Source organism: Falco rusticolus, chromosome 11 (genome assembly GCF_015220075.1).
Source record: "Falco rusticolus isolate bFalRus1 chromosome 11, bFalRus1.pri, whole genome shotgun sequence".
Taxonomy (NCBI): Eukaryota; Metazoa; Chordata; class Aves; order Falconiformes; family Falconidae; genus Falco; species Falco rusticolus.
The window spans coordinates 2226031-2249735 of record NC_051197.1 but is presented as its reverse complement, the minus strand read 5'-3'; the positions used below and the strand labels follow the sequence as shown (position 1 = coordinate 2249735).

The 23705-nt window shown below is 46.2% G+C and overlaps 1 protein-coding gene across 5 annotated transcripts in view; it reads left to right on the top strand.

The window, feature by feature from the left end:
• Window positions 1–23705, top strand: part of PDE4B (phosphodiesterase 4B) — a 215557-nt gene that overhangs the window by 148892 nt on the left and 42960 nt on the right. For all 5 annotated transcript variants that reach the window (XM_037403904.1, XM_037403903.1, XM_037403905.1 and 2 more), the window contains 4 exons: window positions 6841–7035; window positions 9243–9279; window positions 9377–9447; window positions 13008–13057. In XM_037403904.1, coding sequence (XP_037259801.1) covers window positions 6841–7035; window positions 9243–9279; window positions 9377–9447; window positions 13008–13057 — 353 coding nt within the window. The remainder of the gene's footprint in view (window positions 1–6840; window positions 7036–9242; window positions 9280–9376; window positions 9448–13007; window positions 13058–23705) is intronic.

Here is a 23705-nt window from a genome sequence, read left to right as displayed (position 1 = left end):
GTTTCGAAAAAACAGCAAGCTGTTCTGGTAATGGGAAACAGGTGCACAAAATTAGATAGCAGTGAGAAGCAGTTGCATCTGTACAGATCTGAAGGTGTAAGAAACAGCATTTTTCCTTGCTAATGGTGTTAAAAATCCAGCTGAATGTCATGGTGAGAAACAGGGCTCTAATGATCACAAGGGGATCTTTATAATTAGCAGAGTCTGCCCAAACTTCCTGAAATCCTGTATTTTGGAAACATATTTGATACCATAGTAAAGGTGGTACCGTACGTAGAAGATCGGGAGTAATGCCCTCAGGAATGAGTCTGGGAAGGCAAAGCAGATGGTAAGCCCTCTACTTGTAGAGCCAGTGCTGTCATCCTCAGGAAAAGTGTAAATTCGTAACATAAACAAAAAATACACAAGCCTGCCTGGTTTGATAGACTTAAATGTGCCTGTCTGTGTGGTTTACATTACAGATCTAGAAGCAAACTGTGGGGCTGTGTAGCTCTCATGGTAACGATTTGACTTGCAATGACTATTCAAATGACTCTGGAATACATCAAAATCATAGCACAGTCCTATTTTTCAGTTTTTATTCCAAATCTTACCACGTTCCAAGACTGCTGGCGGGCAATGCTAATCCAGGGGCAATGCGCTCCCGATGCTGTCTCTTCCATATTGCTACTCCACCAAAAAGTTTTGTGCCAAGACCCCCTTGCAGAGGTAGATCAAAGAGCTCAAAAGCCTGAATTGTTGGATTAGTTGGAGGTGGCGTCTTTGGTCAGCTGCAGTGCTTTCATGTGAGGGTGATGCTGTGCTGTGGGAAGGAGCGGGGCTGGTTTAGGATTGATATAGGACTGGTCTGATGCGTCCTCATGGATGCTGGAGGGAGCTGGCCCCATCGCTGGGTGGGGGCAAAGATGGCTGGAGGGCGATGGAGAGTCCTACGGCAGGGATCCAACTGTCTACAGAGGCTTGGTTGGATTTTCTGCTTGTGATAGAAGACTGCAGGAGTTTTTAATGTAGAGAAATTGTAGTTGTTACTGTAAAACTGCAGAATTTGGACAGTTGGGGGTTGCTTTTATTAATTTTCTTTGTTTTGCAGACTGACTCATGAAATCTCATTGTGTTTTACAGTTGAGCATGATTTCTGCTGGCTTGATGTTGCTTATTTGTTCTTTGCGGTGTTATAATCACATCTTTCCACAGGTCCAAAGCAAGTGCCCCCTCCTTAGCTGCTTGTCAGAGCCAGCTACAGCTAACTCCTGCCACCTGCTGTCTTCTTTGCTCTTCACTTCATTAAGACCTTGGTTTATTAAAAAATGCAGAGGGACAAAGGAGATGGAGCTGCTGCTGCCCCGTCGCTTGCACTGTCCTCCCTACTGAGCACTGCTCTGCAGCCACCCTGCTCCTCACACTGCCGACCCTGCCACCTCCTCTCCTCCACCACCACCAGCTTTCCTCTCATCCAACCCAGTAAGCGGAGAGCCTGGATGTTGAGTTTAACTAGCCTGGCTCTGGAGAGAAAGCCAGGGGACAGGCCACCTTCCTTCCCAGTTCTGCAGTGCTGAGAGTGGGGACTCGCTGGGCTGTGGTGCTGCCCCTGCCATTGCTCTCTTTGCCTTTGCTGCGCTGGCTGTGCACTTGCCACGTTGGGGGTTGGTTGGTGGGTCTGCTGGTCCCTTTGGCTCACACTGGGATTTGTGGCTTTCTCTGGCCCCCCAGTCCCCCTCTTCATCTGCTGCTGGGTTTCTGCTGGTGGTCTGTAACCCTGAGAATATGCTGTCCTCAGGGGTGCCACTCACGTGTACTCATGAATTGTGTGCTCCTGAATCTGGCATTAAAAACAGAAGGGCCTCAGGAGACTTGTTTTTGTCTCAACAGATTGATGTCAATTCTTTGATTTGCAATTATTTTCTGGCATAGGGATTGCACCACTGATTTGTGTCAGTGGTTAACTAATGCCCATCCCATATGGATGCTGTCACCTTTCGTCCTGTGGAGCCAGTTTTTGTCTCTGTTCAAGTGGACTCAACTTCTTGGAAGCCCTTGGTGGCCTCGAGACAACCGTCACTCCCTGAGATTGTCACGGCGCTTGGAAAAGTTGGCTGAAGAAACCTGGTAACACAAGTTGGAGGCAGGCAGGGAACAGTGCCAGCTCAGTGCGCTGGAGCTCCTAAGACCATAGAGCAAGGCATGCTTTTTAGAGAGGAGATCTCCTACAGGGGACAGGTATTTATGTAGCTTACCTTGAAGGATTTATAGGGACCTCAGATAGCAAGTCTGTGAGCTATGTGTTGAGGTAACGCAATTTTAAGTCTCAACAGTGCCTGCTCAGGCCTGAGTGCAGTAAGCATACACGTGCTCATGCAGAACTGCCCCTGGGGGCGGCGTGGGAGGTTAGGGGAAAGAAGCAGTACATCATGGTTGAGGACTGTGCCCTGGGCCAAAGATACTTCATCCAGCCTTGGTTTGGACATGGGGTGAGGAACAACCATAGAATAACAGATCAGGTGTCCCCTGATTTTTTACCTCTGGCACTTGCCACCACTGCTTCAGTGCTCCGGTCCCAAAGGTTGTTTCACAAATGGGGTGTCTTGACTGCAAGCGCTGTTGCTCGAAGGTAAACTGCAAGCAAATTTTGGCATTTTTTCTCTAGGCTATTGTAGCAGTGGGTGCTTTGTGCTTTGCCATCCTTATGTTTAACGAGACAAATGCAGCTTTATGTTCCACTTAGGCAAAGACTGTGGGGTGCTGCAGACTTTGGAGAGGGCCCTTACAATCTGCAGAGTATTCTTTGGTGATTAAGTTTTTCCAGCAGAGTTCATCAGTTAACTTGTAATGAAAAAAATTAGTGGGAAATGCAGCCCTGAGAGGGCAACTTTACAATCTAATTGCAGTTCTTGACAATTTCAGCAAATGTTTCTTTGGGAGATGTTTTTTCCCTCAGGACACAATTCTAGATGGGCTGTTGTATAGACCAAAAGCAACTGTTGAACTTAGTGTACAGCAGAGATTTGAAAAACACAAGGTTAAACTCTTGCTCTACATATCTCGAGCCACATTCTCCTGATGTTGGGTCATCTGGGGGAAACAGTTTCCCATATTTGACTTCTTGTAACTGTTAAAAAGCCATGACAGCAGAGACTTGGACCCGGGTTTGGCCATCCTGGTGAACACCTTGCCCACCCACCTGTACCACTGGGAGTGCCTGTTCAAAATAGACACTTAAAAATGCATAAAACAGGACACTTGGTAGAGAGAGCTACAAACTCCTTGTTCACCCTCACTTTTGGGGGGGAATTTTCTGTTGATTTAATGGCTGAGCACATGGTTGGCTGAGTGCTGGATCAGGCCCAAGGAAGAGGAGCCAGATGAGGGGGCCGGCATGGCTGCAGGCTGAACTTGCGGAAAGAAATAAAAACGCCTTTCCAGCTGGATTAACTGCGTGATCTATGCTGCAGCATCCCAGGCGCTGGTACGGGAAGCACAGGCAGTGTGCAGCCAGGAGCTGGCTGCGTGCAAGCAGGGTGGCTCCAGCTTCCAAGCAGCCACGGCACTCCGAGCTGGGCGTCAACTGTGCCGGGCTTCTCACTAACGCAGCCTGAATGTCTCCAGCTCATCAAGAGCTGCAAGTGCTGTAGAAATCTGCAAAACCTTCACGGTTCAGGGAACTGTTTCCTGGGGAGCTCTGCCTTTGCCAAGGCTTAACCTCCACCTTTAACCCAGGTCACAGAGTGTCAGGTCCTTCTTAACACCTCCGGCTATGTAACTGTTCACATCCTCTGAAAATACTGAAAATCCCTCGGGCTTAGGTGGGAATTTCTGCATGAGTGACTCAGAATAGGCCTAGGCTAGCAGTGAGGGGGTTTTTTTATGTTAAAAGAGGGGAAAGGAAGAGGATTTGAGTATCTTCCACCTACCTCAAGGCATAGAAGCCATGCTACCGTAAGCCATGCAAAACCAGATCTTTGGTGGATAGTTCCCCTCTTACTAAACTTGTTCCTCTGCTTACACACTTTTTAAACCTTGTGTGTTAACTTTTTCTCGCAAGCCAATTGCTAAGGTCTATGGGCAAGCAGCGGATAGAGTATCAAAGAGCCAGAAGCAGCTGTGCTCAGCTGAGCACTCAGGTTTAGTTCATTGCTGTATTTCCATTTGTGTCAGTAAACTAAATGTTCTCAGTTGAAGATTTTGCAATAAATTGTTTTGAGTAATCAAGGTTAATTTTCTGAATAGGTACGGATTAACTATCAGCTGGCTGTTGTTTGTAGACGCCATAGTTACAGAGCTGAGTTTGTTCCGTTGATTACTTTGTGGGTACAAATAAAGTGTACTCAGGCTGTCATTGGTAAAACAGCAGAATATAAAGAGCAAAAGAAAAGAATATTAATTGAGCCATTACCAGTTTCAAGATGTACTTAAGCAGTCAGGTAAGTAAACAGTACAGTGAGGCACAGTAGATGTAGGAGTCTCCTTCAGTGTGTTCTGTATTATACTGGTGCCCTGCCTTTGGATTTCCAAAGAATCTAAAAATCTTTGCAGTGGTGCTTGTGATTTTTTGATTGCACTAATTAAATGTATGTTCTCATGCATTTTTTAATTCTTGAGGAGCCATATGTGAGACCAAATGGCATGAGACCAAAGTAGTTGCCCTCTATCTGCAGCCACGAGGAACACAGTAACTGCCAGGACACATAGTCTTTTATTGCTCCACTCCAGTAAGTAGTTTCTGGAGACATCAAAAGTAACTCGCTCAGCACCCACTCCCTCCCAAGTGGATACACAACCGTAAATAGACATTTATGTTATAAATATCACTGCTTAAGCAAAGCGTGCAGTCTCTCACACACGGTGTGTTATTACTGATACTTGATAAATTGTTCAGTAATTCATTGGTGGTTGTTCATACGAAATAGTTGGTGTATGCCAGGAAGCAGCTCACATCAGGAGCTGCCACATCAGGGCATGCAGCCTACATTTCACCACCACTGCTGCTTCCAGTGCAGCTCCTGTGTCCCACTCCTGCATTGCTGGAAGCAGTTTGGTGTCACACTGCAGCTTGGTGCTTCTCCAGGAAAGATGTTCAGTTTTATTATACAGGAACCTGAAATGCTTCTGCAAAACCTGAGGTTGTAGTTGGTGCCTGGGTGTTCAGTGGTGAGAGGGTTTGTCCTCTGCTCTGCATCCTTCCTGCCAATGCCCAGAGAACCACAGACAGGCTATGCCATAAAATTTGGATTTTAATCAGATTTCCTGGTCGGGAGGTAGGTGGCCTTAATGCTTCGAGGTGTCAGGTCACTGTTCGAGCAGGCTGCCTTTGTTCTGAGCCTGCTTCGTCTTTCATTCTCTCCGGCCTCATCTCTAAATAATGTAGGTCAAGTTCAGCGATGGCACCGTCATGTCAGTGGTTTTCTCCAAGACTTCTCTACTAGTGATTCCCTTCTGTGGTGTTTAGTGTTTGTTTTCCCCTTCTCATTCATCCCTTGATCGACCTGTATTAAATCTCTGTGTGTATGTATGGACTCCATACAGAAGGAGAATAAGCCAATACATTTTGCAACTAGACACACGCTCCTGTATTTTTTTCACAATTATGTGCATTACTTACTTTCAGATCTGCCAGAAGTTTTGCTCTTTTAATGTGTATATTTTGTCTGCCTCCTCACAGGGTAGTTAAAAGCATGCTGTGTGCTCTGCAGAGCGGAGAGAGACAGGGTCTTCCCTGCCACTGTGTTCAGGGGATCTTTTGACTTAAAGAGTGGGGTCAGGCAGGAGCAAGGAGGGACAGAGAAATGCACAGCCGAGATTGCAGCTTGGTGCCATGGCCAGGGTCTAAGCACCTGCCCAGTGGGGGAAATAAATTGGGAGAACATCAGGAATGGGGAGAAGCACATGCCCTGGTTAGAGTGAGATCTCAGCTCCCGCTGCAAGTGAAATGAAGCCTCAGACTTCCAAAGGCAAGAAAATTCATGCTGAATGCAGCTGTACTTCACTTGGCTGAGCTGGAACATGGTCACACATATGGTATTTATATCAGATCTGAATGCCCAAGCAAAAGAGGCCAACCTTCTTATTTTCAGGGTTTATGAGGGGTGTCACTTGCTGAAGTGTCCAGGGTGACTTCAGCCACAAGTTGCAGCAGCCAAGTTACGAAACCGTAAGAAAGTGGGTGTATAATGGAAATGGTGACAGAAGGTTTGGGGCTTTTTGAATTTTTTTAAAATGGTCTTTCATTTTGCAGCCCGGCTATTTGAAACTGATGAACTAATCTCTTGAATGGCTAAGATGTGAACTATGGCTGAAAAGAGACTCGAACATCCAGCTCACACAACTGCCAAGTCCTTGCCAATCTTGCAGGATTTCAAAAATTTGCTTCCAGAGTGGATGGGGACAGGGCTTGGCTGGAGGACAGTGGCATGTCATAGCTTCTCTAGTCCCTGTTACACTTGTAAGGCTTGGAGTGAGGTTTGGCAAATCAAACCCCCTGACTTGTGCAAACACTGTGGCCATGGGGCTGGCATGAGGAGGGCTGCAGAGCCTGGTAGCAGTGTTTAACTGCTGCATGTTCATGCTGAGAGTGACAGGAGCTGTGCTGAGCTTAGAGAAATTCAGGCTGAAGGAAGACTGAGCAGATGTAGTCAGGAAGGAAGCCTCGGGGGTAAATGTTTTATCGTAATGCAGAGTCCTGCTTGCATACAATAAAAACACACCAGCGAGAGGCTCCAGTAAATGTAGCCCTGCGTCTCCTGTACTGATCAAATGACATGGTGTGGGCAATGCAAACATGACACATGCACTGAAAAACATATTTTGACAGACGCGCGTGACACACAGTATGTGTTTTGTTCACAGCTTCGATGTGGAAAATGGCCCGTCACCAGGTCGCAGCCCACTGGACCCACAGGCCAGCTCCTCATCAGGACTCGTATTGCACACGACGTTCCCGGGCCACAGCCAGCGCAGGGAGTCGTTCCTGTACAGATCCGACAGTGACTATGACTTATCACCAAAGACGATGTCCAGGAACTCTTCTCTCCCAAGTGAACAGTAAGCATAAATTCCACTCACATCATATTTTACAGTAACTAAGAGCTTTATGTGGCCTCCTGTAATCCTCAGAGCTCTGTTAAGAGGAGCCTGTAGGTGGTACTCACATTTCATAGCCTGCGTGCCCAAGATGGGTGCTTTTATGGTCTGCCAAGGCATGACTTCCCTCTCCCCCATGCCATCCTCAAAAATATTCCCCTTTTCTCTGTAATCTAGCAGAAGAGCTTTCAAATTCATATCCTGAAATAACAGAGAAATTTTGCATGTTACCTTTCTTGGTACTAGTTCTTCACGTGGGAATTAGTGTTAGGGGTACGAAGCGCTTGCAGCAAACTGCAGGGTAAAGCCCGGGCTGTGCTCAGGGTAGAGACTGCTGTGAGCTGCCCAGGCCACCGTTGGACCTGCAGACAGGAGAACCCTGACGCTCCAGTGCTTGGCTTGCTTGCACTCTTTTCTCCGTTGCACTCTCACCATACATTCTCAGAGCCTGGTTGACATGATCTCTGCTTTTTCTTAAGTAGTTAATGCTCCATTAACCTGGGCAATAGAAATATACTGTACTTACATTTACAGTATTACTCTTCTCTATCCTGTTTTCTGTCATGGGTTGTTCACTACAACCGAGCAGAAAGCTGAGACAGATGGTTAAGCTTGAGAGGATCAATACAACACAAAGCATGGAGCTTAAATGAGTGTCCTGGATTTGCAGCCCTTTATTTTAAAAGGCACAGTTTAAAGTTTTAAAGTGACCATTAAGCTATAAAAGAAGTGCTCATAAAAAAAAGTTTAACTGTTACAGAAGGCCTACAAGTTTTGTCCTAAATCTAAATATTAGCGAGATCCATGAGGAGAATTCTTCTGAAAGGGAATGTCCATCCATGTTGGTTAACATTTAGTAAATATTTACCAGAGACAAAGTAACCACTCCAAATTATGAAAATGCCATGTTTTGTGTAAATGGTGGATCTTGACAGTTGCCCTGTGTTCCCAGCAGTGTGCTGGAGGAGAAAGCTGTGCTGGCATGGGGAGAGCCCTGTCCAGCTCTGCCCGCCACCCTGATTTCCCCCAGCTTCATAGCTGCCTGCAGTTAGAGGGGTCCGTTTACTGCAGGCGTAAAAGCTCCCATGGCTCTTGGAGGAGCCAGCATCTCCTGACCTGGTTTTGACATCAGTGTTGAGACAACTTTAATTAAAATGTCGACTTAGTAGCACTGATACCTGAGTCTGGGCAAGTGGACGTGCTCTGTGGCAGCACAGCCAGGGAGAATACCCCTTTGAAGGGTATTGTCTAGAATCTAGAGGTGCCTATGGCAGCCTGCAGCCATGCCTGCTGTCCTGCCTGCAGCCATGCCTGCTCTCTTGCTGGCAGCCTTGCTTCCTCTCTTCTGCCTGTAGCCATTCCTGCCCTCCTGCCTGTAGCCATTCCTGCTGTCCTACCTGCAACTGTCCTGCTCTCCTGCCTGCAGCCATGCCTCCCCTGCTGCCTGCAGCCATTCCTGGTCTCCTGCCCGCAGGCATGCCCCCTCTCTCCTGCCTGCAGCCCTGCCTGCTCTCCTGCCGTCGCTCTGTGCCCCTGGTGCGCACCGTACCAGGACACCAAGGGATGGAGCCTGCTAGCAGCCACGCTGCATTGCCCTGCTTCCAGCCGCTGTCAGGGCTGTGCTGCACAGCAATAGCTCTGCCCTGCCATGTCTCAGTTCAGTCAGTCATACTGGATTTTTCATATACGCGCCAGTGCTACATATCGTATCGCCAAAAAAATCCCTCTTACTGATGGTGACGATGTATTTTGCTCAGAACTTCTGCTCAGATCTTCCATGATGAAAACAGCCAGACAAAACCCAGTATCTGAATAACATTAAAGACTGTGACAGAGATCAACAAAAGCCAGGAAATTCAAAGCTGACCTTTCCCTGGACCGTTACGGGTTTTTTTCCACCACGGTGTGAGCGTGTTGCCTTAACTTCTGAATTTCCTGGCTTTTATTGCCTGGTGTTGCCAACCCGAACAGCCGCTCCAGCCGGGTTGTTTTGCGAGAGCTTTCTGTTACGAACAAGATTTTATGTAGTGTTAAACAAACGCCGCATGGGTTAATGCTGGTTGGGTTTTTTTGTCTGAGGAAAAACTCCCTCTATAAAACGTGCTTTCTCGGCAGTGAGTGATGCCCTGCCTGAGGTGAATTTACACAGTTTCTCCATTTTTTCTTAGGCATGGGGACGACCTGATTGTCACACCTTTCGCCCAGGTGAGTTGGCAGCCTGTCAGCCTCTCAAATTACAAAAAAACCCCAACAAACCCCTCAAGTGGAGAAGGTAATGTCTCCCATTTTGCCTGTCTCGTAGGTGCTGGCCAGTCTACGAAGTGTGAGGAACAACTTCACGCTCCTTACCAATTTGCACGGCACCTCCAACAAGTAAGTGTGGCGCTTTCCATCGCCTGGCGGCTGGCAGGCAGCGGGGGCCCGAGGAGGGCCCGGCAGGGGCCAGGGAGCCCCGGGAGCCCCGGGAGCCGCTGCTCGGCGCCCGCCGCCGGGTTGCGGCCGCGCCGCCTGAGGGGCCGCCGCGCCTCTTGCGCGGGACGCCAGGGGGCGCCAGAGCGCGGCCCTGCCGCTCGCTCGTGGCGCCGGGCTGCAGGGCCGGGGGCGGCCCGCCGTGGGGGCGGCGGTGTGTGCCTGCTCGGGCAGGGGCTGCCGTGGTGTGACACCTGCCTCCCTGTGCCGCCGTGGCCGCCCCAGGCCTTCGTTAGGGGTCCAGCTGCCTGGCCTCGCCACCCATATTTCACCAGAGAGGCGGTCAGGGCCAGAGGGTGGGCGCCGAGGGGAGGCCCCAGCAGGAGGTGGGGGTTCCCGGGCGGGGCGGGCAGCAGTGCCCAGCAGCTGTGCTGGGGGGGCTGCCTGCCGCCCAGCGGGCCCACAGCGCTCCGTTTCGCTCGGTCCTGGCGCTGAACCGGGAAGGCAATGCACTGAACCGAGGGGGAGAGTGTTGGGCTTTATACCTGCTGAACAGGAGAAACTAAACAAACCTTTTTAGGCCTTTGTCCAGAGCCACTGTTTCCCCTTAGCTATTTATAATGAGCCGGGCATCGTCACTTTCTGGCCTGTTTTGCCCCAAGAGAGCTGTTTTGCATGAAACCAGCATCATTCATTCCTGGTGACGTCGGTCACGCACCCACCCATCCCACCCCGGGACGGGCAGGCGCTGGTGGCTCCCATGTCCCGCTGGCTCCTGAGGGGAAGGATGAGCTGCAGAAGCGCATGCCGGTGGGATGCCACAGGCTTGCTGCACTGCTGCATGCGTGGCCTTGCCTGGGTGCCCACCGCAGGCTCTGCTTTCTGCCTTCCAGTGCAACCTTGTGTTTTACATAAAGCCCAGCATTTTATCCAGGCACGAGGCTTTCCTCCCATTGATTTGTGTTTGCAAATTTTGATGGGAAGGAGCCACCACATTCCAAGATGGAGGTTAATAGCAAAAGAGATGGCTGAAATAGATTCCTTTTTTTAAGCTTTGCTTTTTTGAACAGCTCGAGCATTTCAGCAGTTCCTAATGAGGAATCTGAAATTGGACGGGGCCGGAAGGAAGCGAGGGCGTAACCTGTAGGACACACAGGCATCTTGCAGTGTCCTTTTGAAAACATTCCCAGATTTGATTGAGGTATAAAGTCATTTGCCCAGCCAAAGTAAAAGTCATTAAATGTTTAAACCATTATATACCAAACATCCAAGTCCGTGGCAAAATGTGCTTCCAGGCACTGCGGAGCTTCCCGCACAGTTTCCAGACAGCTCTGCTGGGTTACAGCCGTGCTGCCAGCTCATGATTTTATCATATGTCTCATGATATGTGGTATTTTACTTAAACTTCTGCTCTGGGGATCATGAGAATCTCAGTGTTTCTTTAGCCCCTCCTCTCCCCTCACTTATTCCTCCCCCTCCACCCCTCCTGGCCCGAGAAAGAAAAAGAGGATGCTGTCCCACATATTTACAGAAATGCTGGAAAATATGAATGTTAAGGGCTGGAGGAAAAAAAAACAACTAGAAGTCATATTTTTTGGACTTCAACATCAGGGGTTTTGAGGCAGTTTCCTGATTGGAAAAGAGGAGAGTATGATTAATGGTTTCGGAGTGCCTGTGTTTGGCAGATGTGGCCCAGGACACAGTCAGAAAGCATCCGGCGCCTACTCCTAATTCCCACCAGCAAGAGAGAAGGATCAGGAAGCGAAGCCATGTATGCTGAAGTGTGGTGGTGGCTAAGAAGGGACAGTGCTGTCAGACCCCAGATCTCTGGGTCTCTGTTGCCTGTGCCATGGCTGCTGCAGTAACCAGGATGGGCATGGCCAGGACATAATTCAAGGATGCTGGGAGCAGCACTGTTCCCTTTTCAGGCACTGCAGTGGGGAATACCTTCCCGAACACTACTTCATCCCTCCCCGCCTCCCCGAAGGCATGTCTGTGCAACTCAGTGCAGGATTTGGAGATACCTGGAGCACGCCTCCCCAGATACTGGAAGTGTGGTGTCCCTATTGGGGAGTTTCTGTTTTTTAGAGATTTCAAGATCTGGCTTTTCAAAGGCTCAGCAGCGGCAGGTCAGGGCAGATTTTCAGAGAAGTTGGCATCCAACATGTGTGCCCTGTGCTGAACCCTTCAAAGAATCTGGGTCCTGTAGCTCCCTCCAGAAAAGCTGAGCCTTTGAAATCCCAGCTGGCAGGCGGGTGCTGCACCAGGGGAGCCCCCTGCACAGGAGCAGGCTCTGGAGCAGTGCCGGCAGATCGGGAGGCTGGGGCCAAGGGGTTGAAGCAGGACTGTAGCTGTGTTACTCTTAACGCAGATCTTACCTGGTTAGCGAGGCCTTCCTGGAGCACTTCTGAAGAACCCCCTGGAGCTACAATTGCAGCAGAATTGAGCCGCTCACTTGCTTTGATTTTAGCTTCAAAGGAGAACTGGCAAATAATGGATGTTTCAGTTCAGTCGCTGACTTAAAAAATTGGGGTTAGGAGGTTGGCTAAGAGAGAGTGTGGGGAAATCTGGCTTCAGTTAAAATGTATCAGAAACTTCTTAGGGAAGCAAAAGCCCAAAGTTTCAGTTTTGGTCAGCCAGAAATACTGCATTCAATCCAAAATGAAGTGTCTTGATTTTGGTGTCAACTCTTTTTAACTTCCTTAAAAAAGAAGCCTCTTTTTGCCTGAGTAAATCATGGTTTCAACTTGAAAAATTAACAGTTTTATTTGGCAAATCTCACAATGAAATATTTTGACATTTGGACAAATACTGCAGCCTTTTTCCAGTCAGACCCTGTTTGCTTGACTTGAATCAGGTTTTCAAATAGCTTTTGGTCCTTCTGAAATCCAGACTTTTCTGATGAAATTGTTGCTCCTTGTCAAACAAAATGTCCTTCAGCTGTCTTAGAGCTTGCACTAGCGACTGCAGCATCTCCTTACTTGTTTCCAGGTGAAATTCAAACTGTTAATTGTAGGCTCTAAAGCCTTTCATTTCTCACCTTACCTATGGCATTGCCTTGCAGCCTGCACACTGGTGTGGTATTTGAGATTACTCCAAGCTCCAGTCCAGACCTTGTAAGAAAAAAAAGCTTTTCAGGAGAAAGCGTTGATTCTGGGGGACCCCCTTCAGCCACACAGACCAGCCTTTGCTGACTTCCAGGCATATTTTGAGCAGAAAATTGCAAAGGCAGTGTGAGATGATGGCACATCTCTCTTGGCATGCCTTCTTTCCAGCACGTGTGTGTGCCTAGCCAGGGGATGTACATCTTTGAGTTATCCTAACAGATACGTTGATACGGTTTGTTAACTGTTTATCTTTGTTAACTGTTGATAACCGTTTGTTAAAATCATTTTAAAGTGGTTGGGGCTTCTTTGTGAGTATGAAAAGGATTTTTAATCGTGGGAGTTGGCAGTTTGAACTGCCAACAGGGTTTGAAAGGATAAAATAATAGCTATTTGCAGAGTGTTCTTTATCCCCTGTAGGAGATCTCCAGTAACGAGTCAGCCACCTGTCTCCAGAGTGAACCTGCAAGGTAAGTGTGGGACTTTGATAATCGCCTACAAGGCCAAATACAGGTGATGCTTATTGCGCATCGTTTTACCAACAGCTGCTTTTCTGCCCCCTCCCCGGTGCAGTTCAGGGCTCATAGAGCTTCTTCTGGGTTACTTGTGCAAAACCAATATGAGAGAACCATCGGGTCCAAAATATCTCTGTTTTAATAGCTTGGCGTTTGGGTTTATCCATGTATATTAGCATGAAAGATGAACATGATTTTGGTTTGATAGTCATGGCCACAGTGACTGCTATTCTTCTGAGTCCCTGTGCTGCACAGGCCTGGACAAGCCCCAGCCTACAAGCCTTGAACAGGCTCAGACACAGCTGTACTTTTTTTTTTTTTATCCTGTTTATTTCAGTTTGTTTCCATGTGATCTATGTAAAAATTGCAATCTCAAAAACCTTTCTCAGGTGAAACTTCCTCTGCTTTTATTAGGGTGCCCTGGAATGGCATTTTTTTGTTTCATTGTTTCTTTGTGGTCTTTTGAGATCTACATTTAGCAATCAAACGAGAGCAGAAGTCAGTGAGTGTGGCTAATCGCATCTTCTTTCCTGTCTGCGCTCCACCTCAGTCACCTTGTCCTCACCCCGGGTCAGAGACCCCAGCAAACACAAGTGGGTTTAACTGCGAACGCGGAGGACAGTAGCACTGAGCAAAGCCTCTGGACAGAGGGCACTGGGCAGTGCACTGTGTACAGGTTGTGCTAGAGCCTGGGCGAGCAAGGGACCCCCGTGGGGGCTCAGCGCCTGCCTGGAGTGCCAGAGCAAGGGGGTGGGCTCAGCAAGCAGAGGCAGGGAGCAAGGTGGTGGGAGCAGGGGGCTGCTCAGGTAGGGTGAAGCACTGAGGAAAGGAAGCAGAGGCAGCCTGCTGTTCACTTATGACAAGTTTCTTTATTTTTACACCACACAGTGCTGAGGGCTTGTAGGACCCCTCTCAGGAACACAGCTGGCCCTGCTTGCGCTAATTTAAAGGTTACTCCCACAGAGAAGAAGATAAGATTTGGAGGAGTGCCCATTCATAAGGTTTAATCTCAGCCTTTCCAATAATTATGTGCTTGGAGGGACTAGTAAAGCTTAATTTTTACAGTGTGTGAAGCCTGGAAAACTATCATTTCCTTTCATGCTGTGTATTATTTACTGTCTGGGGACACGTATAGTCCTGGACACTTCCAGATTAGGTTCCTCAAAACTTGTTTATGGGATGTGGAAAGCTCTGATGTGGGAACAAAACTGGACAACACAAACTTTGCTTCCACTCCCTGTATGTGAGCAGTGTCGAGTCAGAGCGAGCAGGAATGCAACTCATCACCTTATTTAAAAATCTCTTCTAGCAAGACTTTGATTTTGTGGCCTGTATGGAAAAAATCATAAGCTTTCCATAGGTTTGTGTGTATAAGTTACAGAATCTAATAATGAAGAGAGAATTCCCTTACAGGAATTGTTAGGTTAATTTTCTTTACACTTTCTGTGGAAATGATTGCTTTCAACTTTTTAACACTTTGTGGGTATTCTTCTACAGTATTTCCAACACAAGCCATAGGATACTTGTTACTTTTTAGCTAACCCAAGCTTCTAATCCTGGAGTTACATGAAAATTTCAAGCTTCCTTTTTGATTGAAGGGTCTGACACACATAACTGTAGAGCAAGTTGGTTCACTCTACAAAGCTCAAAAAAAGAAAGCAACTGAGAAGAATCCAACTTAGCATTTTTAGCCTTGTGATCCTGACTCATGGTTTTTAATGTTTCAGTGCTGGTAATTATATGTGGATGGGTGAATATATCTAAAAATAATTATATTAACATTTTACCTGAGATGTGGAAAAAAAAAATAAGCCCACATGTGGAAATGAGCCGTGCTGGATGCATTTTCAGCATGCACATTTTTACTTGGTAGCAAAAGGACTGTGGAAGAAAACTGCAGCTCAGCAGCTTGTGGGATTTGTAAAAATTCGAGAAGTGTATGTTGGATTAGTGGCCCCTCAAGTAAGTGAGTTCTTAGCCATGAATCTTAACTGACTTCAGGTGAAGTCTTCAAATGAAACAAAACCTGTGAGTTGTATCATCACAAGTTATGTAAATTGTGACAGTTCGTAGATGAGAATAAGAAATATTTTTGAGATTGATAGGAAATTGTGTTATTTCCTACATGAAAAAGGCCAATATTGACATTATTAGTGAAAAAACCTTGGGTTCTCTGCCTAAATTCAATTTCAGATTCTATTTGCTGATGGATGTTACCAACTCTTGCGGGATCTAGTTTCTAGGCTGAAGCATTCCCTTCCTGGCCAGCCTAAAACATTGCATCTGCCATCCTGTCGCACCCCGGTGCTGAGAGCGTCAGGACTGTGCTTGCTGTGAAGGGACACGTTGAAGGAAGACTCTGAAAACCAGCCTGACAAAGCTGCCATGCTCACAGATTGTCAGGGGCTTTGCAAGGCTTGGAGTCGTAGCTGAGAAGGGATGCGCTCTTCTCAGGTGAGGCCAGCACCCAGCCACCTGCCTGCTTGCTCTGGTGGTAGGTTGCGTGCCCTCAGCTCACATTCTGCCCACGCTCATGTGCAAATAGCCATGTAGTGAAGAATGCCAGTCTTCCTCTATCCTGCAGTTATTTATTTTCTTGGTTTGTGCTATTCTAGCATGTAAGCCAGGACCACTCTGAATTTCTGCCCGCCCTTGTTGAATTCAGTGTCCCCGCTTTGCTGCCCAGAGTGCATCCCAGGTTCTTGCAGAGCCTTTCTTGTTTCCCATGGAAGCTGCGGTGATTCTGCACAGCAGTTCCCTTGATCGATGTGGTGATTGCCTCCCTTTACCTATTCACAGTCATTGTTACCTGTGGTAACTCATTTCAGTATGGCAGGAAACAATTACGGCCATTTACTTTCTAAGGAAGTTTCCATTTAAATGCAGCAAGAGCAAAGATTTTTAGGGGAATTATTTTTTTTTTCAGTGTTTACAGCTTTTTTTCCCCTAGATGGCTTCTGATGTGGAAATTATGAAAGGAAGGAGAGTTTTTCCTATCAGAACACTTCCAGTTATGTGCCAATGGCTCCTGTGTCTGAAAGGACGCAGAGTGTTTTTCCTGAAAGTTTTGGAGAAGGAAGCAGTAATGAAAACATTGGGACTAGGCTGCGTTACATACTTCTAGATAAAAGAATGTGTTTTGAAATAAAATGCGTTTATATTCTCTAGATTGGTTAGTCGGCAAAGCTCGGAATTTTATTTTAGCTCTCCCATGTCACACGTTGATTCATAGATTTACCACAATCAATTGACATCAGTATGAGCACCTCATATAAGTCTCCTTTTATTTGTCATTAGTGGAGTGATTTATATCTTGTTATGAAAAGTACAGAACTCGGGGTTTAAAGCAAACTAGCATACATTAATAAAATTACCCTGGAGGGAGACAAATTACATTCCGCATTTGCACTGGAAGTAATACATGCCAGCTGTTTACTCCAGCTAAAATATTACAGGATTTGTCAGTTGTTTCAAAGTGAGAGGAGCCAAATCTGTTGCTAGTGTACTCCCAAGGAGTTGCATCACTGAGGACCCAGGCCCATGGCGAAATGAATGAGCTGTGTCGAAATTATGAAATTCTTTTTCTTGCTTGCTTTCATTTTCTTGAAAGTTTAAAAAATTCTGGCCGGGTTTTTCATGGGACAAAGTGCTTTCAAAGCTGATACTGATGTCACTAAATTTCAGAGCTTTCTTAACCTTATAACCACAGCCATAAAAGGAAGAGGAGTATGTATTGAACATCCTGTGTTTTGTCCTTGGTATCAGCTTAAGTAAATGTGGCAGATTTTTCCTGTTATTTTGTTATAACTGCAGATCACAGGAACGAACAAAATTGCTTTTATGAATTAACTGAGAAACCATAACATGGAAATATGAAACTGTAGCAAAAAGTACATAAATCCTTAATTAGCTCGTGCGCTCCCCAGCTGGGAAGGATAATGGGAATACTGGAGACCACGCGGTTCCAAAGCAGTGTATAGCAGTGCAGAGCACGATTGCACGGGGCCGGGGTTATGGACGCTACCCAGCTACCTTCTCTGGAGTTACAGAAACAGTGATATAAACACACTGTCACAAACGCATTGTCATATGAGTGTTTCTGATGTTTCTTCCCCATATTACCCCCCCCCTTTTTTTTTTAAACGTGGCCTCTGCCACAGTTACTTTCATTGACCTTGGTGCTGTCTTGGGCTCAGTGAATCCATCAGTGCCTTCTCTTCTCGATTCAGCTCTCCTCTCCCCTGGCATCAGTGAAAGGTCTTTAGTTCCTACCCAACTGATTCAACTAATAAAATCTTTAACCAGCAACAAGTCTGGCAGTTCCTGCTTAGTTTTGTTCCTTCCTCCATATGTATTTGTTTCACTGGCCCTAATCCCCTCTGAATTAAATCATCTTGCACTGGTTGCCACATTCAGTCTAAGCCTCTCATTCTTCCACCCGTTTTGGTACAATCTTTTCTCCATCTGTTTTGTTTCCTTTGTACTTTTCCCAGGACATTTTTGTATTTTACCACATTCTTCCTCTCAGCTCAGCACAGTATCAGTGCTGTTTGCTTAGACTCCCAGTATCAAGGCTTCTCCCCCACTGCTTGACAGCGGTTGCGGACTTGGTCTTGGTGTTTGTGTGGACTAGCGTAGGCTCTGCACGCCGTCACCTTCCCTTTGCAGTGCATGTGGAGAAGCCTGTGTGTTACCCGTGGGCGCTGCGGTATGTGAACCCCCTCCTCCCTGAGACTGTGGAGAAAGCCCCGTGCCGGTCGTGGCATGACAGGGAGTGAGCAGCCTCCCCGGCTGAGCAGGGGGTCCCGGGGAGAGGCGGCACATCGCTGCCGAGAGATCCATACCCAGATGGACGGTATTTTCCCACACTGGTTCACTTGACCGTCTGCTCCATTTAAATGTTACTGATGGCTGTCGGGAGCAAAGCGTGATGTCAGGGGTCAGGCAGCGTTGTGTGCTTCCTGGAGCTGCGAGGGGCTTGCAGAAACTTTCCTTAAGAGCAGGCGACCAAGTGCCCCTTGGATACTTTCAACACTGAATAATTACAGTCTGTCCTCACAATTAATTATATAGCTAGCAATATAACATAGCTGATTCGTTTTGCAACCCGAGTCTTCGGCGGGTGTAGCGCTTTGGGATATGTCACACACAGGCTTTTCAGGGCTCAGGGGATTAAAGCTTTGTTAAAATTCCTCTCTGGGGATGGGAGTGAAAGATTGGTATTTTTCATGCTTGTGCCTTAGCCTCTGCTTTCCTGTACATCTGCACGTTTGCCTGCACTTCTCACATGCCTTTACACGAACTCAAAACTTGTACTCTTTCATTTTTTATGTGGGTGTAAGATGTACACAGACTCGTGCACAAACATTTGTATAAAGCGTAAACAGAAGGCTGGGTAATGCTGGTGCTTGTGCTAATGAGAGTCCCAACTTTTTGTAGGAGTTAACGATCCCCGTGCATCAAAGTAAGCTCTTGGTTACAAATATCTATAAATCCCAAGTGATTAGTATGGAGCTAGCGCTCTTGCAGAATAATATTGCCTCTGCTCAGTGTGCAGAGAATGGCGCTGGGCATGTGTGAAACAGAGGATTCATTTTGAAGTTCTGTTGGTCTGCTGTGAGTTTGGCTGAAGATCCAGCCTTTTGATCTTGAGAAAGATTGTACAAGTCGAGTAGATCTGGTGGTTTTGGCTTTTAACAAGAGTGCAAGAGGAACCGTGTATCACGACAGAGCTGATCTAAAAAAGTAACCGGTTGTGTACAGTGAATTCAGTGGTGCTGTAGACTTACCTATAAATATTATTACGTACAAATACTGTTTTTAAAGGATGTGGTGCTATAATGATGCAGATTATTTAGAAACTAAGCAACACTGTAAAAGAAATCAGACCGATACCAGCTTAATGACATGACTGAGTAAAATTAAGGCTGTTGAATGGGCAAGTGATTCTTACTGCTTCAGAAATTGAAAGTGCGTTTTAAAGTGAGCTTTAAAAGTTACCTGTAGAAAAAGCAACCATAGCTGACAAAGCTCCAGACCTCGCTGGGGACGTTTCTTGCTCCTCTGGGGTAGTTCATTCCTGCAGAGACTCCGTTTCGTGTGTTGTGCCTGCCTGCAAACACACACCCCCTGAAAGTTGGACTCATGCATCTTAGTAAGTATTTCAGTTATGCTATTGACGTCAATGCAGTCATTAAATAGATTGCCGGCCCTCCCATCAGTAAACCTGTGCCAAAGACCTAGAGGCAGACACATTTTAAAAGAGGAACATCAGGTTTTCTTTTAGCATTTGGAGAGAATAAGGGAAAAGTTCCTTCTGAAGTCACTATGCTTTACAATAAGGGGTGGTTTGGGTTTTTTTTTTTGCTTTATTTCCTAAGACTCATTTTCTGCGAAGATAATGGCTGCATTTTATTTAACACACTTTTGTTATGTTACTGTGCGCATAAGCAGCTCCAAATGAGACTAAAGAGTAATTTTTTGAGCTCAGCTCCAGCTGAAAAATGACACTCATTTTAGGTCTCCCGGCTAGATTTATTTGTGTATCGAGTAACAGAAGGTATTCAGGCAAACCTGTTTAGCCTTTGACTCCAGAAATTCTGCAAGGATTGATTTCATGACATCTATTTAAGAAAATAGCCTTCACTTCTCCTCAGCAGGCTCTGAAGACACACAAGCTAATCATGACTCCATAGCAACAGATAAAAACTGTTTTCCCCTCCGCCCCACCTGTGGATGTCACATGAAGATGCTACACGTGCTGCTGCCATCAGGAGCCTGTCACTCCCTGGGCCCAGCTGCCATCCGCGGCTGTGGGGCGCACAGCCACCATGCCAGTGGGACTCCCTGCGTGTGCTCGTGCTGTCCTGCTGTATCTCTGAGGCACGCTGGCTCCCCTGGGCTGCCCTGGGCATCCATTCATCCCTGCGGCTGGGGAGATGCCGACCTCGCCGAGCTGCCATCCTGCCCGTTGCTGAAGGCAGCTCCGGGTCGGTCAGTTCTCCTTGCCTGGTGTCAGGAATGGCTCTGCCCATCAGACAGAGGCTCCGAAGGGGCTGCGAGCTGAAAACCTAAGGATATATATATAGATGGCATCTTCACCCAGGTGGAGGGAGTACCTTTCCTTGACAAGATAAGCAGGTATGTTGTAATCCACAGCAGCACTGTGTTTCTGCAGAACAGCTGAGGAGCCAAACAGCTGGGTTTTTTTGTTGAGGTTGTCATTTCACTGATGTGAAATGTGATGTCATTTTACGTAGGAGAAAACCATCAAAACAGTCATAGGTTATTAAAAGGGCTTCTCTCTGATGAATGGTTTCTTTCTGAATGATCCAGGCAACTGTGAATCCAAGGTGGCAGCGAAGAGATCTTTGCAGTGGCATGCTCTCATGTCCCCATATTCACTCTGCTCTTTAAGCACAGGTCAAGCCCTGAACGCCCTATATTGCTTTACTCAGCTCCCATTTGTACTGGATTGCTTAAGGCCTCTGCGAAGACAATAAGACTTTGCCATTGCTAATATCAGAGTTGATAAAATCTGTGTTTCTTTTGTTTTCTGCATAGAATGATAATAGTTGCTGTGGGTGAGATTTTGACAGCGCGGTCTTCAATGTACTGAATCAGTTCCATATGAGTTTGAAAAATGTGTACTTGATCTGAGAAAAAACCCAAACCAAAACAAACAAAAACACGCAAACCAAACTTCTGGCAGGCCAAGTTTTTTTGTGGTTTTTTTTTTTTTTAGGTTGTGGGGCACAGTTTGTGCATGCCTTAGTGATGAATAGGGTTCTTCATTGTCCCACTGATTTGAGCCCCTTCAACTTCCATGTCATCAGCATTTTCCAGCCAGTGGGAGCTGAAACAGACTCCTGAAAGCACCCATCAGCTCATCCCTGCAGCAGCTATATATAAGTTTCTCCTTCCTCCCCTGAGGTTGAGCTCACTGCTGCAGCATTGTGTCCCAGACACAGCTGGCCATGGGAGTGTGAGAGGCTGCATCCGAGTATCTGTGCGGAGACGTTCCCAGGGTAATGCACCGCACAAATCCCAGAGCCGTCAGCCCGTCCTTGGCCAGTCCCAATGTTCAAACCTTTGTCTTCCTGCAGGATCCAGTTCCAAGTGTAAGTTGCTTTCTTGTTGTGTTTTACACAGTATTTCTAACTTTGTGTTTTGATTGTTAGTGGCCAAGTTATTCAGTCCGTCACTGGGCAGGAACTCCTGCTGCTTCACATTGATTAGTTGTGGTGGGAGCAATGCCTGGTTCTGGTTTGTAGGGGCATGTACAGAGGGTACAGCACTGGCCTGGACAGGCAGAATTTGAATTTGCCCGTTTTCCTCTCTAGGGTGGACATTTTGCCCACCAAAGTTAACTCTACAATTATAGGAGAACAATGATAAAGATTAAAACTTTAAGAGCTTTGAAAATCAATATATAAACTAGGTAGAATTAAAGATGGCGTAAAGGATTGCTAATGCACTTTTCCCTCTGTTCAGTTGTGGAATCGCGTCCGTTCTGAGACGCGGTTTAGACTCACCAGTTCCCAAATGGTGACACTGAACAATGAACGTCTTGACTGTTTTCAATGTTCAAATCACCTAGAAATGCTCTGGGTTTATTATTGGTATCTTTTAATCTCCTGATTGACTAAAAAAGATTTATATAGTTAAGTGTGGTATGCTTATTAATGTAAGCATGTCATTGTGCAACTAGTAAAGAATATTACGCTAATAGTTAATGAAACATTTTATTGTAATACTATTTTCCCTGTGAGAAGTGTCTGTAAGTGACAGCCTTAAGTATTGTATAATTACAATAATTTTTTGACAGAAAGGAAACAACTGTTAATTTTTTATAGCTATTAATAAAACATACCAGGTTCTTAAGTTAATTCAGTTCACTGGAAAAATACGTATGCTTACAAAGATTTAATTTTTTTAAGCAGTAGACTTTAAAAGACATCTAAATATGTCTGTCTCTGTGGAATATGTTTTCATATCTAAAGGTATCATTGATTGACTTTGTTGTGCATTCAGGCACTTAATAATTCTAAGAATTCAAAATTTAAAAAACCCACCCAAAAACAACCAAAAAAACCACCAAACTCAAAAATCTGGCACGGCATAGATTTAAAATTAATGTCTAGTGATTTTTTTATTCAGTACTGTGCCTGTTGAAGGCCAGTGGCAAGCAGCCTTTCATCAACCAGAAGAGGAGTAGGATCTGACCCAAGGTTAGACGCTGGGTTTTGTTGTTTCCTAGGACCCATGATCAGTGGCCATCATTCAGTACGAAATACTTAAGTAGTTGGATTTAATTTTAAAAGAGCTATACTTTTTAATGTAGATTTTCTAGTATAAATATCCTGCTGTCATAAATATGTCTTTCCAAGAGGAAATTAAACATCTGTGCATATGAAAAGTCTTCTACCACACCTCCACACACTTCAAAAAATTTCTTAAGCAGACATTTTTGCCTTGTACCTAAAAGACTCCAGGTTCCAGGCGTTCAGAGCGAAGCTTTGGGTGCAGCTTGCCAGGGCCCGCAGGGCATATTCCAGACACCCCAGTATTTTCATTTAAAATGGGTTGAATCCAGTTAGGCCCTTTGTGCTGCAAGCACGCGTTTAGGTAGGTTTTACGAGCTTAGCACTTAATAACAAAATGATTCTAAGATGTCACATCTTGCAAGCAACATATTTTTCTTTAAATACTGTATATTAGATTGACAGAAGCACTCACTGCATTCTCTGAAAAGCCACCGTACTACTCCCAGAGGTGGAAAAGCCAGCCTGTCCTCCTGCTCCCCTTCCCTCCCTCCCTGCCTCCTTCCCTCTCTGTGAGAAGTGACCTGGGATGGTGGCCCTGCTGTTGCTGATGGGAGTGCAGGATGTTTGGGTCAGCACAGGCACAGGGAGTGCTCAGCTGGCCTGAGACAGCCCGAGAGGACGTGCTGTAACCATCTGCTCGGGGTGGGGGCTAGCATCTGATGGGTTGAGCACAGCGTGGGGCCAATCCCGCTAGCAAAAATTCAGAGAAGTAAACGTTTACAAGATAGGAAACACAAGTGCAGGGTTTGTCAATAATAGATGTCACTGGCATTTGACAGCTGTGAAATGTTTATCTCCCTTTCTTCCCAAAGATACTTCCTTGAAGAAGAGAAATCCAGATACAAGTTTCCAGTCTAACTGGAGTATTTTCTGTTTTAGCAGTGATACTTTATGCGACATGGTCCACATCCAGATTGTAGTCAAAGAGGTATGCTGGGCCTTCATCTTAATTCAAGTTCTTTGGGCAGGGTATTTCCCAAAATTCCTGTTACTGAAATGTCACACACTGTTTGCAGCTTCCTGGGTTTCAACTATATTGCGTGAAACTTTTAAATATTTCCATCCGCTTACAGTGGGAACAAACTATCCAGGTAAAAGCCAAAAATCTGTTATTCACACTTTATAGATCAGGAACAAAAAAAATGAAACACAAGGAGAGATGATGCTCACACCACATTTTTCAGCAGCAGCTGCTCATTCTGAGCCTGCCTTTGTAACACATCCAAATGTGGTCAATTTAGCATGCTGCTAGAATGTCTCTTATTGCAGATTGCCTT